The 20,416-nt window shown below is 52.7% G+C and overlaps 1 protein-coding gene across 1 annotated transcript; it reads right to left on the bottom strand.

Moving 5' to 3' along the window:
• Nucleotides 1-1,102: 1,102 nt before the first annotated feature.
• Nucleotides 1,103-13,927, bottom strand: SELENOM (selenoprotein M). Its single transcript, XM_084819539.1, has 5 exons — nt 13,701-13,927; nt 7,811-7,846; nt 6,718-6,752; nt 4,617-4,695; nt 1,103-3,596 (listed from the first exon to the last, which is right to left on the bottom strand). The coding sequence occupies exons 1-5, from the start codon at nt 13,833-13,835 to the stop codon at nt 3,405-3,407; spliced, it is 477 nt and encodes a 158-aa protein (XP_084675665.1). The 5' UTR covers nt 13,836-13,927; the 3' UTR covers nt 1,103-3,404.
• Between the last annotated feature and the right edge of the window lie 6,489 nt (nt 13,928-20,416).

Raw genomic sequence — 20,416 nt, forward strand, 5'->3', positions numbered from 1 at the left:
TGAAAGGTTGTCACAGAGAGGAAAGCCAGGATCTCTTCTCGATCATCCCAGAGTGCAGGACACGGAATCCTGGGCTCAAGTGACAGGAAGCCAGATTCCGGCTGAACATCAGGAGAAACTTCCTGACTGCTAGAGCAATACGACAATGGAACCAATTACCTGGGGAGGTGGTGGGTTCTCCCACACTGGAGGCCTTCAAGATGAGGCTGGACAGCCACCTGCCAGGGATGCTCTGACTTGGATTCCTGCAGTGAGCAGGGGGTTGGACTCGGTGGCCTTGTAGGCCCCTTCCAACCCTACTATTCCATTTTTCTATGAAAAGAATCAAGTGGTCAAACTGGTCCTGGATTGCACCAGTTCAGGCTGCCAGAAGGGATGGCATTTGTGTCTTGGAAGGCTCTCTGCATGTAGAAGAGCAGCATGTCAGGAGGAAGGCTAGACTGTGAGCCTTTCACCCTGCTGTGCAAGGACAACACTGCTGTGCAAGGAAGGCACTAAGTTGGGAAAGGCTGCACTGGGATTTCTCCCTTGTAGAAGAATAATTAAAAAATGCACCTCCCCCCCCCCCAGCATTCCCAAAGTCAGCTTTCCCCAGCCTGCTGCCCTGCAGATGTTTTGGACTTCACCTCCCATCAGCCCCTGCCATCATGGCCCATGGTCAGGAATGCTGGGAGGTGTAGTCTGAAACATTCCCCACTTGGGGAACAAGGCCCAAAGTGGTATGATATGGTCAGGCTTTGCCACTTGGTTGTGTTGAATTTATAATCTTTGCAGTTCATCACTTGTCTGGCACTTAAGAGAATGCAGGATGAGCAATCTGCTTGGTGGGATACATTCTTAAGGGACCCGATTTTTGCAGGTAGAAATGCAAAGCTGAAAGACAGAGAAACTGAGATTTGAAACCCAGGGCTTTCAGGTAGGTTCAGGACCTGCTTGCTCCCTTTCCTCTGGTCCACACAGGGTCTTGCTTGAGTTTAGGGTGCAGTTTGAGAATCTGACACACACACATACATACATATATATATATATATATATATATATCAGTGCTGTTTACCTGACGAGATCTCCAGTTCAACCAACATTTAGGGGCATGAATGCCACTATGATCTTGGGATATTTATTCAGATATAAGCTTTTGTGAACTATATATTGTCAACTTCGTCACATGCATGGAGTATTGTGGAGGGTGATAAATCCATTATTTTTAATTACTTGTGGTAATTGGCTTATTTTGCATCAAGATGCTTGTTATCGGCAACAGCAGCACTGTAAATAATGTGATTGTCACCATCAGGTTTTTCTGTATTGAATTTCCTTCTGGCCTCCCCCCGCCCCCTAATATATGTACCACATAAAAACTTGAAACTCGGTAATACTCCAATACTACTTTCATAGTCCGTGAAAGCTTATGCCAAAATAAATGTGCTAGTCTGTTAAGAGTCACAAGACTGTCCCCCCCCCCCAATAGCCTAACATGGCTACCTCCTAGAAATTATTCAGACATGTAGCCCATCTTATCCCAAGGGCTCTGGGCAGGTAACAAAGAGCTCCACATTCCTTCCTGCAGAACAGATGACGAAGGTGCCTTTGCTCATCTGGCCCAGTATGCGGCAGCCACCAGGGTCTTCTTGTTGTTGTTGTTCAGTCGTGTCCGACTCTTCCTGACCCCATGGACCACAGCACGCCAGGCCCTCCTGTCCAACCAGGGTCTTGGCAGGGGGCTTTTCCTATCACCTCCCTGCTGGTCCGTTAAACTGGAGCTGCCGGAGATTGAACCTGGGACCATCTGCATGCAAAGACGATGCTCTATCCCCAGCTATGGTCCTTCCCCCGAATTGCGCTACATCGATTTTGCTCTCCTTTCTTAACTTCATCCTGAGTTCTGCAGCCCAGACCGATCAGGAGCTCCCCAGGGAGCTCAGGGTCTAACTTTGGCAGGGCTGCAGGGAAAGGAGTCCCATAACTGACGAGAGGCACCCCTCTCTGGCTATTAGGAGGGCGTCCTTGGTGGATTCCGTTCGAAGTCACGTTGGGGTGCGTGGGATTATGTTGGGATTATGCCAGTTAGGGCGTTGTGGTTTGTAACCGGCACCTGGATATGTGTCTGGGAGAGAACGGGAGGCAGGGATCGGGGCACTGGTGAAATATGCTCCCCTCCCTCTGGCCTCTGCAGCAGCTTTCCCCCAACCCAGGGCCCTCTAGATGTGCTGAACTGCAAGCCCCATCATTCCCAGCCAGTATAGCCATGCTGGCTGGGAATGATGGGAGTTGCAGTGTTCCACACATCTGGAAGGCGCCAGGTTGGGGAAGGCTGCTCTGCGGCAAGGTCCAACAACTCGTGATTTTGAGCAGCCCAAACCCCAGAAAGGCAGCCAGCACAAGACACAGCAACACCATAGATGAAGGTGATTTTACTGGGGTTTTGTTAATACACAGTGGATGAGGGTTTGGGGACCTGAATGTGTTTCCCAGCACGCCGTGTTCCCCGAGCCTGATGGGACGTTGCCTATCCACCCTCAGCACTAAGAGCTTTCAGCAGAGGGCTTCATCCTGTCCCATGCAGATGGGGTACTGCTGCAAGAAAAACACGATGATCGTTCTGCCATTCCCTAGATGACCTGCATTGAGTTTTTGTGTACTCTGCTCAAAAAATACAATCCAAATCCTGGAACGGTAAAAAATTGGATTTTGTAATCTGTGTAAATAATGCCAATGTACCTGATTTCTCTGATTTTGCATATGTTATTTGTTCCCTTATTTTCTTGCATAATCTTTTTCTGCTGGTAATCTGGGGATTGAAGAGCTAAAGCTTCACACTTGGGCCACTGCAAATCTGGCCTCTTGAGACTTCCAGTGTGCCTCATCTAGGTGCTTTCAACGATACCTTTGCAACCATGAGGGTCAGAAGCTTGCTTTAAAAAAAGACGGAAACAAAAGGAGGTTGATTCTGTAGATCCTGCCATGCGCACGTTCATCTATTCACCCTTGGCACCATGAACTTTCAGTGCATGGTACCGTGTGCACAGCGGGATCGGTTGTATATGCAGAGCTACGTGTGCCCCAGGAGAGCAGAGTTGCTAAAGAATGTGGCACGAACTAAAGAATCCAGCCCTTTTGTTTTTAAAGCAAGTTTCTGTCCCTCATGGTTGGAAAGATATACTTGAAAGCATCTCGACCAGGATGGGCAATTCCAGATGTTTTGGGGCTAGAACTTCCATGATCCCTCACCATTGCCTATACTGGGCTGATGGGGGTTAGGCCAAAACACCTGGAGGCCCACACGCTGCCCACCCACGATGGAGATGATGCCTTGCTGGAAGTTGCAAGAGTCCGCATGTCCCAAGCACCAGCAGTCTCAAGTCTTGCCAACACACAACCCCTGCCATTTTTGAGAGCACTCAGATCTACAGCTCGCCACCCTTTGTCCCTTTTGCCGCATGCTCTCTCTTCTGTTCCTCTGAGGCGGGCAGAGGCTTGGCAGGGGCAAGCTGGAACTCCTCTGGCACAGGTGAATCTCGAGTCTCCTTCCGGTAGAACCCCAGTTCTTGCATCAGGCTGTTGATCTCTTCCCGGGTCATCGCACTCAACGGAATTCTCTGCAAAATAAACGCAGGTGACAGGGCTAACCTCTGGCCCTCGGCCATGGCCGCAAGTGGCAGAGAGCCCGGCTGGCCTGGCCTCAGTGCAGCAATCGGGCGCTGCACACCAGGACTCCAAAGAAAGGCCCCCTTCCGGCTGTGTAGCACCTTGGTAGAAGACCAAAATACGTAGCGTTCCCTCGTTCTGCACATTTTTTTCCTGTGACTTAAAGAGCTGTGGACGTTGGGGTGTCATCCCATGCCTGTTGAGACAGGGAAAAGTCCTAGAACTCCCAGCATTCCCCAACCAGCCATGCTGTCATGGGAATGCTGGGAGTTGTAGGACTTTTCCCTGTCTCAACATGCACAGGATTGTGCCCTTATTCTGCTTTTGCTAGTCATGGGAGGGGAGAAGAACTTTGCAGGTGACTGATGCCCCCCTCCCATTGCTACCAACGGGGAGCTTCGCTTGCAGTGTAAATAGCAGGTCCCTCCCCAAGCCAGGCTGGAAGCGCAGCAGGGAGCAAAAGGGAACGGCCCTGTCCCCGTAGTACTGATCCAGCGCTGGCCCTCAGCGCCTGCCAATGGTGAACTCGTTCTGATGTAGACAAAGCCGCACCACCACACGCAAGCGGAAGGCACGGGCAGGCTTGCGGGAACCCTGAGGTTTGCAATCATACAAAAAAATCTTAAGGAGAAAAGCAGCCACCCCCCACACACACACACAGCAACCTAATGCGGACTGAGCACGCTCTGTGGCTGCAGAACAGTGAAAGGGGGAGCGAGACCAAAGAGGGGCAGGAATTGGAACACATCCCGGAGAGGAGCACCCCACAATGCAATACCTCGGGACAGGTCCCGCTTGTTTGCGTAATGAGTGGCTGGGCTGCAGGCGGTGGAGGCGGGTGGCCCCGATGTCAGTGGGGCAATGAATTCACTCCAGGTTTCGGTCAGCGAAACCTGGAGCAGATTCGTTGCCCCACGGACAGCGGAGCCTCCCGCCTCCACTGGCTGCCGGAGTTCAGCGTTCCCTCTCACCTGTAGCTCTTCGTACTTGAAGTTGAGCAGCACCAGTTCAGGGTCGGATCCAGCAAGGTGTTTCAGGACAAGGTTGTGGCTAGAAGAGGCTGTTAAGGAACCTGGCAGGGTGGCACGGAGCCTGGACAGAGAGCTGTAGCAGTGCTGACTTTTTTTCTATGCCAGCCCGTACGTTGAAACAAATCAATACTTTGCCCTTGGCTGGACTTCCCCAACCCACTGTCCTCCCGGTGTGTTGGACAACTCCCATCATCCCCAGCCAGCAGAGCCAATTGGGGGTGGTAGGAGTTGTCCAGCACAACAGGTGGAGCCCTGGGTTGGGGGCTGTTGACTCAGGGCAGTGGAGGCGGGTGGCTCCGATGTCAGTGGGGCAGTGAATCCGCTCCGGGTTTCAGGCAGAGCTCTAAAGGAGCTTTGCACCTTGGAGACCTCCTTTAGAGTTCTGACTGAAACCCGGAGCGGATTCACTGCCCCACCGACATCCGAGCCACCAGCCACCTGGCTCAGGAGTCCTGTCAGCTTCAGGTTCGTTGGGTGGAGACAGAGAATTTGGCTAAGGGTGAAACACCGCCCCCACCCCCCACCCCGCCAAGGATGTTCCTTTTAAAAGGCTGTTTTGCATATTGACCAACCATGCTGTAGTCGTCCCCCTTACCCCCTTAAGCATGATGTCCCAGTCAGGACCATGCCAACAGATGGTACAGAGCTAGAAAATATTCATGGAATGAATTCTTCAGGTAGAGCGCAACTGGACCAGTTCCTTACAGCACAAGGGAGGAGATGCCATCCTGTTTCCCAAGAGGCCAACCAGATGCCCCTCTGTCCTTTTTCTGGACTCTCCATGGGCAAGAGCCTGTCTCTCACTGTGGTCCCCCAATAACTGGGTGTTTAGAGACATACTTCTTCTGAGCTTGGAGGCAGTGTATTGCCATCAGGACTAGTAGTAGCCACTGATCGCCTTATCCTCCAGGAATTTGTCTAATTCCCTTTTAAAGCCATCCATGCCAGCGGCCATCACCACATCTCGTGGTAGCGAGTTCCGGAAGTTATCTATGCCCTTGTAAAGCATGTGCTTCCTTTGTCCTAAACATGCCAATCAAGTTCACTGAGTGACTCTTAACATCTAGCATTCTTGCTAGATGTTAAGAGGGGAACAGCAACTTCACTTTCCCTACTTGCATTTTTTCCTGTTGGGACACCTATCCAAAGCAAGGTTCTGTGCTTCCATTTAAAGACAGAAAACCATTAGGTTTCAGAGTTAACATTTCCATTTACGGAATGCAGTCCCTGTGGGCTGCTTGCAGCTTCAGGCATGCTGCAAGGCTGGCCTGATCTTTATGAAGGGAGGCGGTTCTCCATTCTTTACCAGTGTACAGTCATTCCCTGGGGCCAGCAAAAACTTGTAACACTGACCCCATGCCGGTGAAAGGCCTTGTCTGTTTCAAAAAGTTGAAGGTGTCCTTTAGTGCTCTTCATTTAGCTTCTATCTGTTTTCTGGCTGCCTGATTTGCACCAGTAGCAGAACAACACACACATGTGAATTATTCACAGCTCACAAATGCGCTCCAAATGCCGCTCCCTGTCTCGGGAGTCAGTGTCAGGTCTTTCTCAGCCTGGTGCCCTCCAGATGTTTCGAATGACATTTCCCATTATCCCTGACCACTGGCCATGCTGGCTGGGAATTGGGGGAGTTGAAGCCCGTCACATCTGGAGGGCCCCGGTTTGAGGAAGGCTGTGGTATATGGTGGCACACATCTCTCCGCCTCTCACTCTGAAAACGTCCTGTATGAACGGGCGCGCACAAGACACACACTCCTGGGGACAGACCTGGGCGAGAGGCTCGCTGCTCTGGAGGCTGCATGTTCCAATCTCACCCTGCTTCTGATCAGCTCCAGCAAAATCTCATGCGATCTTGACACCCCATACAGATTCAGGGAATTCAGTCTGCAGAAACAACCTCAAGCATGGATGAACAGTTTAGCCTCATTTTCCCCCCTTGTGGTAATGGGCTTGCATTCCAGGGTAGGCCTTTGGGCTTGGGTAAAGCGTCCCCTTCTTCTTTCTGCCCACCCACCCAGCGTATGGACCCCAAGAAGGATACTACAGAGGGAGATCTTCTGTGATAAAGGCCTTCACCTGGTAGAATAGGAGTCAGAGGCAAACATCATACACAGGTGGAGGGTCACTGTGCTGAGCATCGTTTATTTCTTAACGATGACAACACCAGCAATATAAACAGCCATATACACAGTTTTATAGCAAAAATGGCACTTTTCTGCTGAAGAATTGTATGGTCTGATGGTGCAATCCTGTACATGTCTATGGAGAAGTATGCCCCGTTGAGTTCCATGGAACGTACTCCTTGAGAACATGTTTCAGGGGGGCTTCCTTCTCCATAGACTTGTACAGGGTTGCATGCGCAGCAGGGGTGGGCAACGTGCGCCCCTCAGCCTAATTTCAAAAGCTCTCTGCATGTGCGGATAAGCTGGAGAGGAGGAAGGTGATGTGAGCCCCCTTGGGTTCCTTGCAAGAGGAACAAAGGCGGGATATAAATGCAATAACAAAAGAACAATGGAAGAAGAGGCGGTTGCACGTGGTAAGGCAGACTTCTCCAAACTGGGGCCCTCCAGATGTGTGGGACTACAACGCTGGGAGAAGGCTGCAGTAAGGATTGTGTTTGGCCGGGGAAGGAGCTCGGAGGCCTCAAATAAAAAAGCGGGCTGTGACAAGGGGGAGAGAGAGAGGTGGCCCATTCAGCTCTCATGGGAAGGAGCCGTTCCATTGTCAGGGGCAGCAAGGGAGAGCGAGCAGAGGAACAGGGGACTTGGAGGCAGAGGTCCATTAGAGAAGCAAAACTCACTGGTGAAGTCATAAAGCAGCCTCCCCGAAGCCGGGGCCCTCCAGATGTGTCGGACTGGGCTGGCTGGGGATGATGGGAGTTCTAGTCCAATGCATCTGGAGGGCCCCGGCTTGGGGAAGGCTGTCATAACAGAGAAGAAGGGCAGAGAAGATCGGCGGGGGTGGGCGGAGTCCAAGGAGAAGTGGGAAGCTGAGACTCCAGGAACATGCAATGATCTGGCCGAAGCGAGATGTGAATGAGGCTCCCCCCTGCCCCGCTCCCTGGCTACATCAGCCCCTCCCCTGGGCAAAGTGGGTGGCGTGGGGGGGGAGCGCAGACCCCACGCAACGCTTACCTCTGTCAGACGGTTCAGCCGTCATCCTCCGCAGGACTGGGGGGCGGGGCGGGGGGAGAGCAGAGCAGAGCATGAAATCAGTGAGGCACACGCATACACCAGTCTATGTGCACCCGCCCCCCCAACACAAGCCAGTAAAGCTGGGTCAGTTCATGCAAAGATATTCTGATAAATACCCTCTGATCGAACTTTTCTGACCCTTTGTACGAGTTACCAGGTGTCTGCAGAATCCTTATAGAACACTGTCCCTCCCTTGCCCAAGACGATTGGACTACTGAGGAATGGCTGTGCATGCTGAAATGTGGGAGTTGGGCTGCCATGTGAAAATAAAAAGGGGCACCTCACTAATGGGAGCGCCTGAACACGTTTTAGGGGCATTTCAACAACGCTCTGAGCTGGACAGGAGCAAAGGGCCCATCTAATCCAGTTTCCCTTTCCCAAACCTCTAGAGCAGCCTTCCCCAGGCTGGTGTCCTCCAGATCTGTTGGACTACACCTCCCATCATCACCACCATAGCAATGATGGGAGGTGTAGTCCTGCACATCAGGAGGTACCAGGCTGGGGAAGACTGGTCTAGTACAGCTTTCCCCAATCTGGTGCTCTCCAGACGCATTGAAATGTGACGTCCATAATTCCCAGCCATGCTGGCTGAGAACTATGGGACTTGCAGTCCCACACATCCAAAGAGCGCTGGGTTTGGGGAGGCTGCTGTAGAAGCTCACAAGTAGTGCGCAGAAGTTATGGCCTTTTGCAGCTGCTTCTCTCCAGCGTCCATTATTCAGAGGTACAGTGTCTCTGGACCAGGGCTGGTCCAATACCTTTTGCTGTCTCAAGTGAAATCCCGTTCCATGTACAAAAGCAGACTGGACTGGCAATTGAATCTGTCTTCAGCACTGAAACATGACACACTGCATCTGAAGCCAACAGGGTAACTTGGGGGGCACAGAGCAGGCCGCACGGCACACAGGTCTCTCCTCCAACATCTTGCTGCTGCCTCCAAGCACCTGGCACCTGAGGCAACTCTATCACACTGCCTAATGGTAGGGCCGGGCCAATAGGGTATCATGGCCAATATCCCCACCCCCAAGTTCCTTAAAGCTATCTAATTACTGCCCCTCACCACATTTAGTGAGTGGACGCGTGAGCATGCCACTTGGGTTTTCCATTGGGGTCTTCCAGCTCAGGCACCCCCTGAAAGTCTTGAGTTGGCCCTGCCCCGGGTTCATGCTAGATTGCAACTTCTCTGCTAATGCACGACCCTGTGGCGATCCCACGAATATACCCACTGTCCAAGCCCATGGTCATGTAGGGATCCTGCCCCTGTGACTCGCAAAGATGCTTGTTGCTCTCCCTGCTCTTCCCTTTAAGACAGATCCCTTGGGCTTGCTGTAACCTGCCGCTGGAGATCTTCCTTGGCCACCTGTTCCCAGACGGAAGGGGAGAAACAAACAGCCAACCAAAGCAGAAGGAGAAATCCCACAGCGATGAGGGCACATTCAAGGACAAATAGTTCACAGGTGGCAGGAAACCTGCATCACACAACCAGAAATGTAAATACTGCCTTTTTAAAAAAGACCTCAAGGGAATTATGCAAACCAAAGCACTTTGCATGCAATTGGATTTTGGTGTTTTGTTAAGAGGCTTCCAGGTTCAGACCAAGAGGGTCATTCTAATCTGGTTTCCCACAGTAGCCAACCAGGTGCCTAAGGGCGCAATCCTATGCAAGTTTAGATAGAAAAAAGTCCTACAACTCCCAGCATTCTCCAGCCAGGCATGCTGGCTGGAGGGTGCTGGGAGCTGTAGGACTTTTTTCTGCCTAAACTTCCATAGGATTGTGCCCTAAGAGAAGGCCACTAACAGGGTGTAAGGGCCATAACTGTCTCCCAACTCTCTAGCAACTGGGATTCACAGGTAGACTGCTTGGGAACCTGGAGGCTTTTATGTGGTTTGCACGATCACCGAAGTGTAAATAAGCCATGGCAAGTTGCAGTGCAGGCTGGGCGGCTTTTGAATAGTCAAGCCACAACAGCGGCTTGTCATGTCTTCCGAACCTGGGGGCAGTGTGTGTGCACGCGAGAGTTCAACAACCCTCACATAACCCTAAAACAGGCCATGAGTTATGTGAGGGTTGTTGAACCCTTGCACAACCCACCCCCGCTGGGTTCAGATGACACGACAAGCTGCAGTTGTGGCTGGAATATTCAACATGGCTACCCGTGCACAGCAAAACATAGACTGCGATTTCCTCAGGGCAGGGGCCTCTGTAGCTGCTTATGAAATTCTGTAAATAAGCCATGGTGGGCTGTTTGATTGTGCAAACTGGCTCTTTACTTCGCTGTCCTGGATAACAGCTGCATGTAGAACTATCCCCCACCTGGATCTCTGCAGGGGCAAAAGGGCATCTCCTCTCCCAGCCACTCCCAGGCCCCCAGCCAGTATCGGGGCCGAAAAGGTTGTGCACCCTGAACTATCATCTTCCATGAGTGTGTCAAAGGGCACAATCCTTTGGCCACTAGTCAGTGGCTAGACAGCCATAGAATAGGTTGGTTCCCTGAGAACTGACCTCGACTCCCTCCTGCACTGCCTCGTAGGCAGTGTGGATCGGCCCCGAGCTCCGCGCTCGTTCCTGAGGGTGGGCTGGGGCAGGGAGGGCGGAAGTGCCTTTCCAACGCTTCTTATGCCTTGTCTGGCCTCCGCCCCCCAACTTCCTGTGGCTAGACAGCCAAAATCGAATGTCCAGCCACAAATGCACAGCGGCTGACGTGCGGAGAAGATCCCCTCCTGCCCTGCATTGGCTAGGTGGCTGCCTCCGAGTTTGGAGGCAGCCGCCTGTCCTGATAGGCTTGCGCCTGCTGACCCTTCAGAGCGTGGGACATTTCCCATGCGCCGCGTGTCACTTTCCATGTCCATTAGATCCTGTCCTGCATCCCCCTTTTCCCATCCAATCACCCGGCTTCCAGTTCCCATGCCATGCTTTCATATAGGCTCAATTCGTATGCCCCTCTGAGCCTTCCAGATCAGTCCATCCTCAAGGAAATCAACCCTGAGCGCTCATTGGAAGGACAGATGCTGAAGCTGAAGCTCCAATATTTTGGCCACCTAATGCGAAGAGAAAACTCCCTGGAAAAGACCCTGATGCTGGGAAAGACTGAAGGCAAAAGGAGAAGGGGACGGCAGAGGATGAGATGGCTAGATAGCATCACGGATGCAATGAAGATGAACTTGAGCACGCTCCGGGAGAGAGCGCAGGACAGGAAGGCCTGGCGTGCTATGGTCCATGGGGTCACGAAGAGTCGGACACGTCTGAACGACTGAACAACAACAAGAAGAGCCCTGCTGGATCAGACCGAGGGTCCATCTAGTCCAGCATTCTGTTCATGCAGGGGCCCACTAGCTGCACGCAGGAAACCCACAAGCAGGGCATGAGTGTAACAGCATCTTCCCGCCCATGTTCCCCAGCAACTGGTGCACATAGGCTCACTGCCTCCAATACTGGAGGTAGCATCAGGACTAGTAGCCGTTGATCACCTTCTCCTCCCAGTCCCCAGTCCCCCTTTAAAGCTATCCAACTTGGAGGCCATCACTACATCCTGTGGTAGCGAGTTCCATAGTTTAACTATGTGTTCTAAATCTCTGCATTGCTGCTTGGTTTTATTCTAGTTGTACTTTTATATTGTAGTTTTAAGCTTTCATATTTTATATTGTTTTATGCTGCACCTTGTGGTTTTAGAACTGTTTGTATTGATGTCCATCGGCCATGATGGGCGATTAAGAAATTTAATAAATAAATAAATAAAATTTCTTGTGAACAGCCCAGAGAGCGTCAGCTACTGGGCAGTATAGAAATGAATGAATGAATGAATGACCTCTGCACTGTGTGAAGAAGCCCTTCCTTTTATCTCCCCTGAATCTCCCACCACTCAGCTTCATGGGAGGACCCTGTTGGGTTGTAGGATTGTGAGAGAGGGAGAAAAATGTCACCCCGTCCACATTCTCCACACCACACATAATTGTGCACCCCTCAACTGCTCCACTTCCCCAAATCCTCTCCTGCCTACAAGCGCCCTCACTTCCCCAGGCCCCCACATCTCCTGCATCCATCCCTGACCACTTTGTCCTTTTTGATGTGCAGCAGGTTGCCTTCCCCACAGTCAAAAGGTAGACTGTAAGCTCCTCAGGGCAGGGGCCTCTGTATCTGCTGATGTAAGTCGGTAAAGTGCTTTGCCCATGGATGCGAAGACCTCTAGGAGCACGCAAGAAGTGCTGTGCTGATCTGACCAAAGGCCTTGGTAGTCCAGCTTCCTCTTCCCGCAGTGGATAACCAGATGCCTCTGGGAAGCCCACAGCAGGACAGCAGCATGATGGCACCCTCCTGCTCATGTTTCCCAGCAGCCGGTGACACCGCAGCAGCACCAAGCACGGGGAGATGCCTCTCTGTCCACCGTCAGTAGGGGTGGGCAACCTATGTCCCTCAGACTACTTTAAAAAAACCCAGGCTTACTTTCAAAAGCATCCTTGCAGACCTCTGGCACGAGCAGTCTGTCCTTGCCACAGCAGCCTGCTGGGCAGGGAGGAAGAGGGTGAGGGGAGAGAAAAGGAGGTGGCAGAGAGAGAGGGGCTGTTTACACTAACCAACACTCAGTGGTTGAGGGCGGGTTGTTTTGAACTGAGGGTTGTTTGTTGAACCGTGGGTTGTCATCTTGTCTGAACATAGCCAGGGCGGCCTGTTATTTCTCTCAAACAAGCTACTTTGAGAACCCATAGTTTGTTGTTGGGTTGTTCAGGGTGGCTAACAAGTCACCCTGTGGAAAATGTCCTGGGTTCAGACGAGTGTGAGTTAGCAATGTTGTGTGAACAGCCAGAGAGACAATGTGAGAGAGAACGGGTGGCACACAGAGAGAGAAAGGGGTGGCACAGAGAGCAAGAGCAAGAGAGAGAGAGAGAGAGAGAGAGAGGGAGGGAGGGAGGGAGGGAGAGAGAGAGGACTCTCTCAAAGCGAGTTGTGCCACAGAACCTGTCCTGCACTCCCTAAATTACCTTGCTGCCCTCCAGTGCAATGCCAGTGTTGAAGTAAGATTCAACTGCCAGTCCAGTTGGTTTCTCCCCCGCACCCAAAGTGGAACCTCAAGGTAATAGTGGCAGTCGACTGATTTACTGATTTGGGGGGCAGGGGGAACCGCTGGGAAACTTCAATCACATTCAACAGCTTGGAAGCCTCTACTTTCAAGTGGAATTACTGGGTTCGATGACTGCTTGGACCAATCATGCATTCTTATGTTTCTTCCTGTATTTATTTATTTACAACATTTCTAGACTGTCTTACAACAACAAAAATCTCCCCCTGCATCTGCGCCATCTTTATGATGCATTTCAAGGGTGGGGTTGGAGCTTACCATCTGTCTCTTCTGTCATATAGCCTCACAACAGCCCTGCAAGGGAGGGCAGGCTGATGGCCAGCGACTTGTTGAAGCCCCCCAACCCCCAATGAGAGTGAACGCGGTGCCATCACGTCCAAACCTGACCTGCAAAGTGCTGGAAGAATTTCACGGCTAAATTGAAGGGGGGGGGGGCGTTCCTCAAGGGTTTCTCCCTGAACCCTTCTCCCAAATCCAGGAGGCACACTGGGACAGCAGAGGGGGGAGTCGGGCCTTACCCAACCCCCCCCGTCCCTGCCCCACACCTCAGAGGGTGCCAGCCCATCCGCCCCGCCGTGACTAAAGGCACTCTGCATATGCTCTAAGGCACCCCCATTCTGCACCCGCACCTACACACTCCGGTGGGCCAAGTAAAAGTCCATCTGCTTCCACCCCTCCCTCCCCATTTCCAGAGCCCCCCCCATCCGCTCTCCAGGGGGCCCGGGAAGGGGCTCGTCGCGGCGGGGCGGCCTCACCTCCACCTTGCCCCGCGCCAGCCCCTCCAGGCGGCTCCAGTCGAGCACGACGGCGCGCAGCGGCCCCGATCCCAGCGCCAGCAGCAGCAGCAGCAGCAGCGGCGGCGGCGCCCACCGCGGCCGAGGTCTCGCCATGGAGCTGCTCCCGCGACGACGGGGCGCGCAGCGCGAAGTGCGCGGAGCCTCCGCTATTTCTGCTCTTTCCCGGAGCCGCCCGCCGCTGCCACGTCAGGTCGGGCGGAGCCGCCGGGAAGGGCGAGGCGGAGGCGGCCCCACGAAGCCTGGCCGGGCGGCAAGGCAGCCCCCCGCCCCACACGCCTCTCCGCCGGGGCGGGGCCGGTCCAGGGAGGCGCGGCCAGCTCTCCAGTGGGGAGAAGGGGGCGGGGGGGCAAGGCCTCGTTTAGCCTCCCCCAAGCTGGCGCCCTCGAGATGCGCTGGACTACAACGCCCATCATCCCCAGCCAGCCCGGGAGGGAGAGGGTCAAGCTCTCACGTAGCCTTCCCCAAGCTGGCGGCCCTCAGATGCGTCGGGCCACAACGCCCATTCTCGCCAAGCAGCACAGCTGTGCTGGCTGGGGATGATGGGCGTCGTGGCCCAACACATCTCAAGGGCGCCAGCTTGGGGACAGTGGTAGTCTAGTTAGCCTGGTGCGCGCGCGCGGAGGGGCAGCATGTTGGTTGCTGTCCAGCAGGGATGGGGAAACGCTGGCCCAGGGCTGGTGCGGCCCGCGGGAGATCCCCCCCCCCCGGGCCCTGCCCTGATCTCTGGTCAGAGAGTCTGGAGGGAGGCTCGGGCCAGCCTCAGATCTGGGAGCCGCCCCCGCAGGGGTGTCGATGGGGAGCGGGGCGACAGGCTCCGAGTGTTTGTCGTGAAAACTGCCGGGGCTCACGCGGGCCTGGGTGGTGTCACGCCCCGCCCCAACCCGCCGAAACTCTGCCCTGGCGGGTGATGAACGGGGCCGGGACAGACACTGGGGTTGCCGCGCCTCGTTTCCCGGGTCGAAGCTTGCCTGGAAGAGGCCTGCCTCGGGCGACGCAGCGCGCTGTTCCCCGATCCCAGAGCGGGAAAGCACTCTGCGCGTCCTCCTGCGATCACAGAGTATAGGGCGGGAAGGGCCTTCGGAGATCATCTAGCCCAAGCACGTCGCAGCTCTTTTAGCCTCGGGGCTGGATTCAAGTTCCAGAGAAGCGGTGGGGGGACAGTCCCGTAGTGGGCGGAGCCAAAGGCAAAAGGGGCGGGGGCAAAACAAAAACGCCAGCATGGTGAGGCTTAGAGCTCTTAGGGCCAGTAACTTCGCCTCAGCAGAGGCATTTCAACCTTTTAGAATGGGGGAAACTACGCAGAAGCTGTGAAACCACCAAATGATTGGTGGTTGGGGGGAAAGGGGTGGGGCCAGGGGTAAGGGGCCATCTGGTTTTGCACCCCTGATCTAATCCAACCCCCTGCTCAGCGTAGGCTCTGCAATGCTGGATTGCGCATATAAATGCCTTGTCTTTCTTTCTTTCTTTCTTTCTTTCTTTCTTTCTTTCTTTCTCACATGTTTATCCAGCCCTTCCCCATGGATGCTGCTCATGATCCTGCCCCTTTGTCCTTACAACGGTCCTGTGAGTTACGTCGTGCTGAGAAAGGAGGACTGTCCCAGGACTGTCCCATCAACTTTGTGGTTGATCGGCGATTTGAACCCAGGTCTCCCCTGGCCTAAGTCCACCATTTTAACCACTGTGCCACATTGCCTCTTTCCTTTATTCCACCAACATGAAAAACAACAGCAAAGTTCCAGAGCTGAAGTTATTAAGCCTTGATAAGAAGGGTTGGAAATACGCTTTATACATGCTCAGATGCATTCTTCCTTCTTATTTATTTCATGTGTCTCTGGCATTCAGGGTGGAGGTGCACCGCTCCTGTCCATCAAGTCAGTGCTGAGGCAGGCCCTGTTGCTTGGCAAGAAAGGGGTGGGGGTCGGGGGAGGGAAGGGGTGCGCCTCCATTCACCCTGACCCACAAACTCTACTCTGCAGCTGGAGCATGCATGCATGCCACTGTGGGCAAGGAACTCCACATGTTCATCTGCCAAACAAAAATTTAGCAGGACTATTTAGGACTAGCAGCAGGAACACTAGTCCTCTGTAATTTCCACTGCAAAACAAAACAACCGCCCGCTCTCCTCCGCAGCTGACAACAGCCAAGCACCCATACAATGTTTGATCAGGGGCATCCTCTGAATTATTCACATTTGGGTCTAAAAAACAACAACACCAAACACATAGGGAAGCTTTCAGTGGATGATCAAAGTCCTAGAAGGAGAGCAAAGTGTGCCCTTTTTATGGCAAAGATTCGGTACACAGATCAAGCTAAAATATCCTGCTCTTGTGGGAAAGCTCATGCCACCCACAAAAATCCCTATTAGGTGCTGCAAGAGCCTTTGTTGCTATGCCTGCAACAGACTAACAGGGCTGTTCCTCTGGAATCTTTTTTTATAGAGAAAGCACCAATCAACCCCAGCAAATAACCTCCCATTTTTCTCCCCCCCCCCCATTCTTCATGGAGAAAGATTCTGGCCTTTTCCTTCCTCTAACCTCCATTTCCACATGTCAGTTAAAAATAATAGTAGCCCAAAGCAGGATGCGTGCACACATAAGTGTAGTGATTTGATTCAGAGGCAAAAACGTATCCAGCAGTTGCTGGGGGGCGGGGGCGTGAAGGCAAAGGACTATTCTGCTTAAACATCCCAGGTTCGAAGGCACAACCCAGTCCACCATCTGGGCCAGTCCTGGAAACTGTGACAAGATTGCTGATGGCCCTTTTAAAATTCCCGTGCTGCAATGAATCCACTGATCTATAAGGAAACTTTCCCCCTGCTGGTCTCCCTCCAGATGTGATGGACTGCAATGCTCATCGTTCCCATGCTGGCCTGGAATGATGGGAGTTGCAGGCCAAGACACCTCATGAGTATCAGGTTAGGGAGAGCTACCTTAAGAGTCTTCCTTGGGGTAGCTCTGGAGTCCGGTATGCCCACCGACACTGCTCTCCATGCCGCCAGGCTAAACAGCACGTAAGACAGCTGCACCCGTGTTATAATGCTTAATGCGTTTTGAGATCCTTCTCTTTATCAAGGGCAACTGAAACATCTAATACAAAAGAGTCTTTAAAAACCGAGTCATATAACTTAAGCAAATAACAATTTAAATACAAATGACAAATGGAAAACATACCAACAATTGTGATAAAAAATACTCCTTTATAATTTAGTATTTTTTTTAAAAAAATTATAATTTACGCTTTTATAAGAATATGTGCCCACTGATCCCAAAAGGCTGGGACCCCTGGTGCAGCTGCTATGGACTAACACAGCTCTGGAGCCTTGCCTTTTGATGTTGTTCCCCCGGCCAGCTCGCCTTGCTCAGGGGAACTCTCCCACCACAGCTGGTTGTGCACCTGAGCCCATGATTACAGCCTGTTTCCCTCCTTCCAGAGAACCTTCTCATGCTTGCGATGCCTTGAGCTGTGATAAGGGAGCATAAACAGCCGGAGGGAGTTGTTGTTCTGGCTGGCCTGAGAGCGACCAGTTCCCCCCAGGGGTTGCTTTTCCACAATCTTCTTGCCTTCAAAAACAGCACAGCTGCTTCTTGTGTGGCAGGGCAGAATACGGGTGTGCACTCCCAGCAGGCATACCTGGGGAAGAGCCTTGGATGGAGCCAAAGAGTCAGAAGCCGGCCGTAGCTAGAGATGTCAATACCAAAGGCAGGTTCCCGATGCTACGCCCCCTCCCGGGAGCACAAGAGCACACCATTGTTAAAAAAGGTGCCTGGGGAGTTATACGTGGCCATGCTGGCTGGGGCTGATGGGCATTGTATTCCAACACATCTGGAGCACACTGGATTGGAGAAGGCTGCGGTAGGGAAAGATGTTTAAAGTGTAGAATGCGCCCCCAGGCTGGTGTGATGGCCTCCAGATATCGCCAGTCTCACAGCTCCATTTGCTTTTTCCTTCCAGCAATTTTCAGTGCCTTGATGTGCTATGCTGTGTTAGGTTGCAGTTTCAGGGCCAAGGAGAGGCTACTCTGCTGACTGTGACTCTCACTAAGCTGCCCAGCATCTGGTATCTGCCTTATCATCTAATGCGGGGGTTGGCAACATCCTGAGGTTGGGGGCCTGCATTACCCCACCCCCGGGACCCACTGGGGGCCACAACCCCCAATCTATAGCTTTGACAACCAGCTGAAGTGCCCCAAATGTAGAAGAAAGCATGATAGAATCTAATGCTATTCTGTTAACATATCACACAACCTTTGGTGCGTATTCTGTGCCTCCGTCCAGGTAGTCTCCTGCGGCAGGTGCCCCGTCACTCCACCCTAATTGCACGATTGATCAGAAGTAATGTGACGATAATGCTTTTGCACCAATACTCTTGTGCAATGGGGTCGGTGCAGGGGAAATTAACACTGGACCCCGTGTTAATTAGCAGGAGGGGGAAGGGCCATTTGGAGCCACAGTGGCTTCCTGTGTGGGAAGTGTCTGCTTCCTGAAACAGAGCTCATTGGGGTCAAGATGGCTGGCTCTTCCATTGAAAATAATCCAGTGGGAATTCTTCCTGGCCAGCTGCCCCCACTGAGCCTCTCAGCAAGCTGGTAATTGCTTTCTTAATTCATCTACCACCAATCAGCCAGGGTTCTGCTAAGCCAAGGGTAGGGAACCAGTGGCTCTCCAGATATTGCTGGATCCCAGCTCCCATCAGCCACACCAGTGGCCAAAGAAGATGGGAATAGTAGTCCAACAACATCTAGAGGACCACAGGCTCCCCACCCCTGGTGTAGGCAATTGGAGAAGGGGCTGAAAAGTGCCTGGATCCACTTCCACCCTGACTCCGCTTGACCTTCTAGACTCCTCCTATCTCTGCCCTTAACCAGCCACATTTCTCCAAACCCTCCTGTTTGACTCTAGCTCCGCCCCCTGGTCCTTCTGATTAATCCCAGGTGCCTCCTGCCTCAGTTCCCCCCACTGGCCCTGCCCACATTTGAACCCCAAAGTTGGCAACTTTACATCTCTCTTTTCTGCCAAGAATAATGGCTTGGTTGGCCTCCATTGAGGGAGAATGCCAAACTTCTAATAATAACACGGATAATAATAAACACTGCAGGACTCCTGGCTTTGCAGTGGAGAATGGATGAGTCACAGCAAATGTGGGTAAATGTAAGAGCAGGCGGGGAGCTGTGAGTCAGACAGAATTGCTGGGTCCACTGAAGGCTCCATGCTGAGCTGCGTCATGCGAGGGTGCCTCAACAGGGGGCGCTCTCCCCTCTGAGTCACGGCTCACTCCTGTGCCATTCCAAAGGGTGCCGCGGATTCACCACCCAGAGCCTGTGGCTTTTCTCCACAGCTTATGAAACAAAACGTGGGAAGCCTTGCGCGGTACAGCGAAGCCCCCCAAAGGGCCGGTTTATACAGTCAGTGGAATCGAGGCGCAAAGCTTTCCCTGGATGGCACCACCGCAGGCTCCAGGTGTAGGACGCATGTTTGAATGCTCCTGCCCTCCCAAAAGACTTTTCCCCTGCAAGTAGAAGACTAGCGTGTCAGGGAGAAAAAGGGGCTAGACTAGCTTTTCCTCTTTTTTTTATGTGGTGAGAGGTGTTTCCAGGGGGGAGGATTCATTCAAACATGCAACACCTCCCCCCACCCCACAGTCCTGGAAAAGCTTAGCACTTGATGCTGCTGATCGTTTAAACTGGCTGTAAGTCCGGTGCAGGCGCAATGATGGTGTGCCATCCATATGACATGAATCCCTAAGTTCGGTTATGGTAGGGGTGCACAACTCATGGGCAACACGTGGTCCTGGATTCATGTTGTGTGGCCTGTCTGGGTCGCTGTGAGGGGAAGGAGGCTACAGCCTCCGCCTCCCCAGAGCGACCCTGAAGAAGTCTTCCCCCCAACCCCGATGTTCTTGCGCAAGATCTCCGGGATGGGAGGTGACGTTACAACCTCCCATCCCCACCCAGCAATCTCACATAGGATCACTAAGATGGGGGGAGGGATAAAGCTTCCTCCCCCTCAGTGCGTGCGTGCATGTATGCACACGTGTGCACCCCGGGACCCCCGCTGACACCAGGTGTGTCCCACAATGCCAGAAAGGTTGCACACTCGGTCCTGCATTTGGAGAATGTGTTTGTTTCCCCGCACCCATATGGTGCGGGGATTGGAGCGTCTTCCCTACAACAAAGCACTAAAGAGCTGGGGGCTTTTCAGTTTAGAAAAACAACAACCCCAAAATGTCTAAGGGGAAGGGGAACATGATAGCCATTGATAAAATGATGCGTTATGTGGTGGAAGTGAATGGAGAGAACGTTTCCTGCCTCTCCCGTGATACTAGAACTTAGACATACCCAATGAAACTGATGGGCAGGAAACTCAGGGCAGACCGAAGGACACAGTTCAAGGACACAAGGTGTGGAGATGTCCACCAGCTTGGATGACTTTTGAAGGGGACTGGATAAATCCACAGAGGATCAGGCTATCAATGGCTACCAGTAGACATGGTTCCAGGTTCTTGAGGGCCCTTGGACAAATGTCGATGTTGCAACACTCGGGTCCTGACAGGTAAAGAAAAAATTGCATTTTTTTAAAGGACACACAGGGCTTCTTCACATGGAGCTTTTATCTTGCTATTGAAATTGATTACTCATTGGAAGTTTGCAGGTCCTTTAGATGATGTCGTCAAACTCC

The sequence above is a fragment of the Heloderma suspectum genome, chromosome 13 (genome assembly GCF_057233095.1).
Source record: "Heloderma suspectum isolate Gila_16-S chromosome 13, 16-S_ref, whole genome shotgun sequence".
NCBI classification, from domain to species: Eukaryota; Metazoa; Chordata; class Lepidosauria; order Squamata; family Helodermatidae; genus Heloderma; species Heloderma suspectum.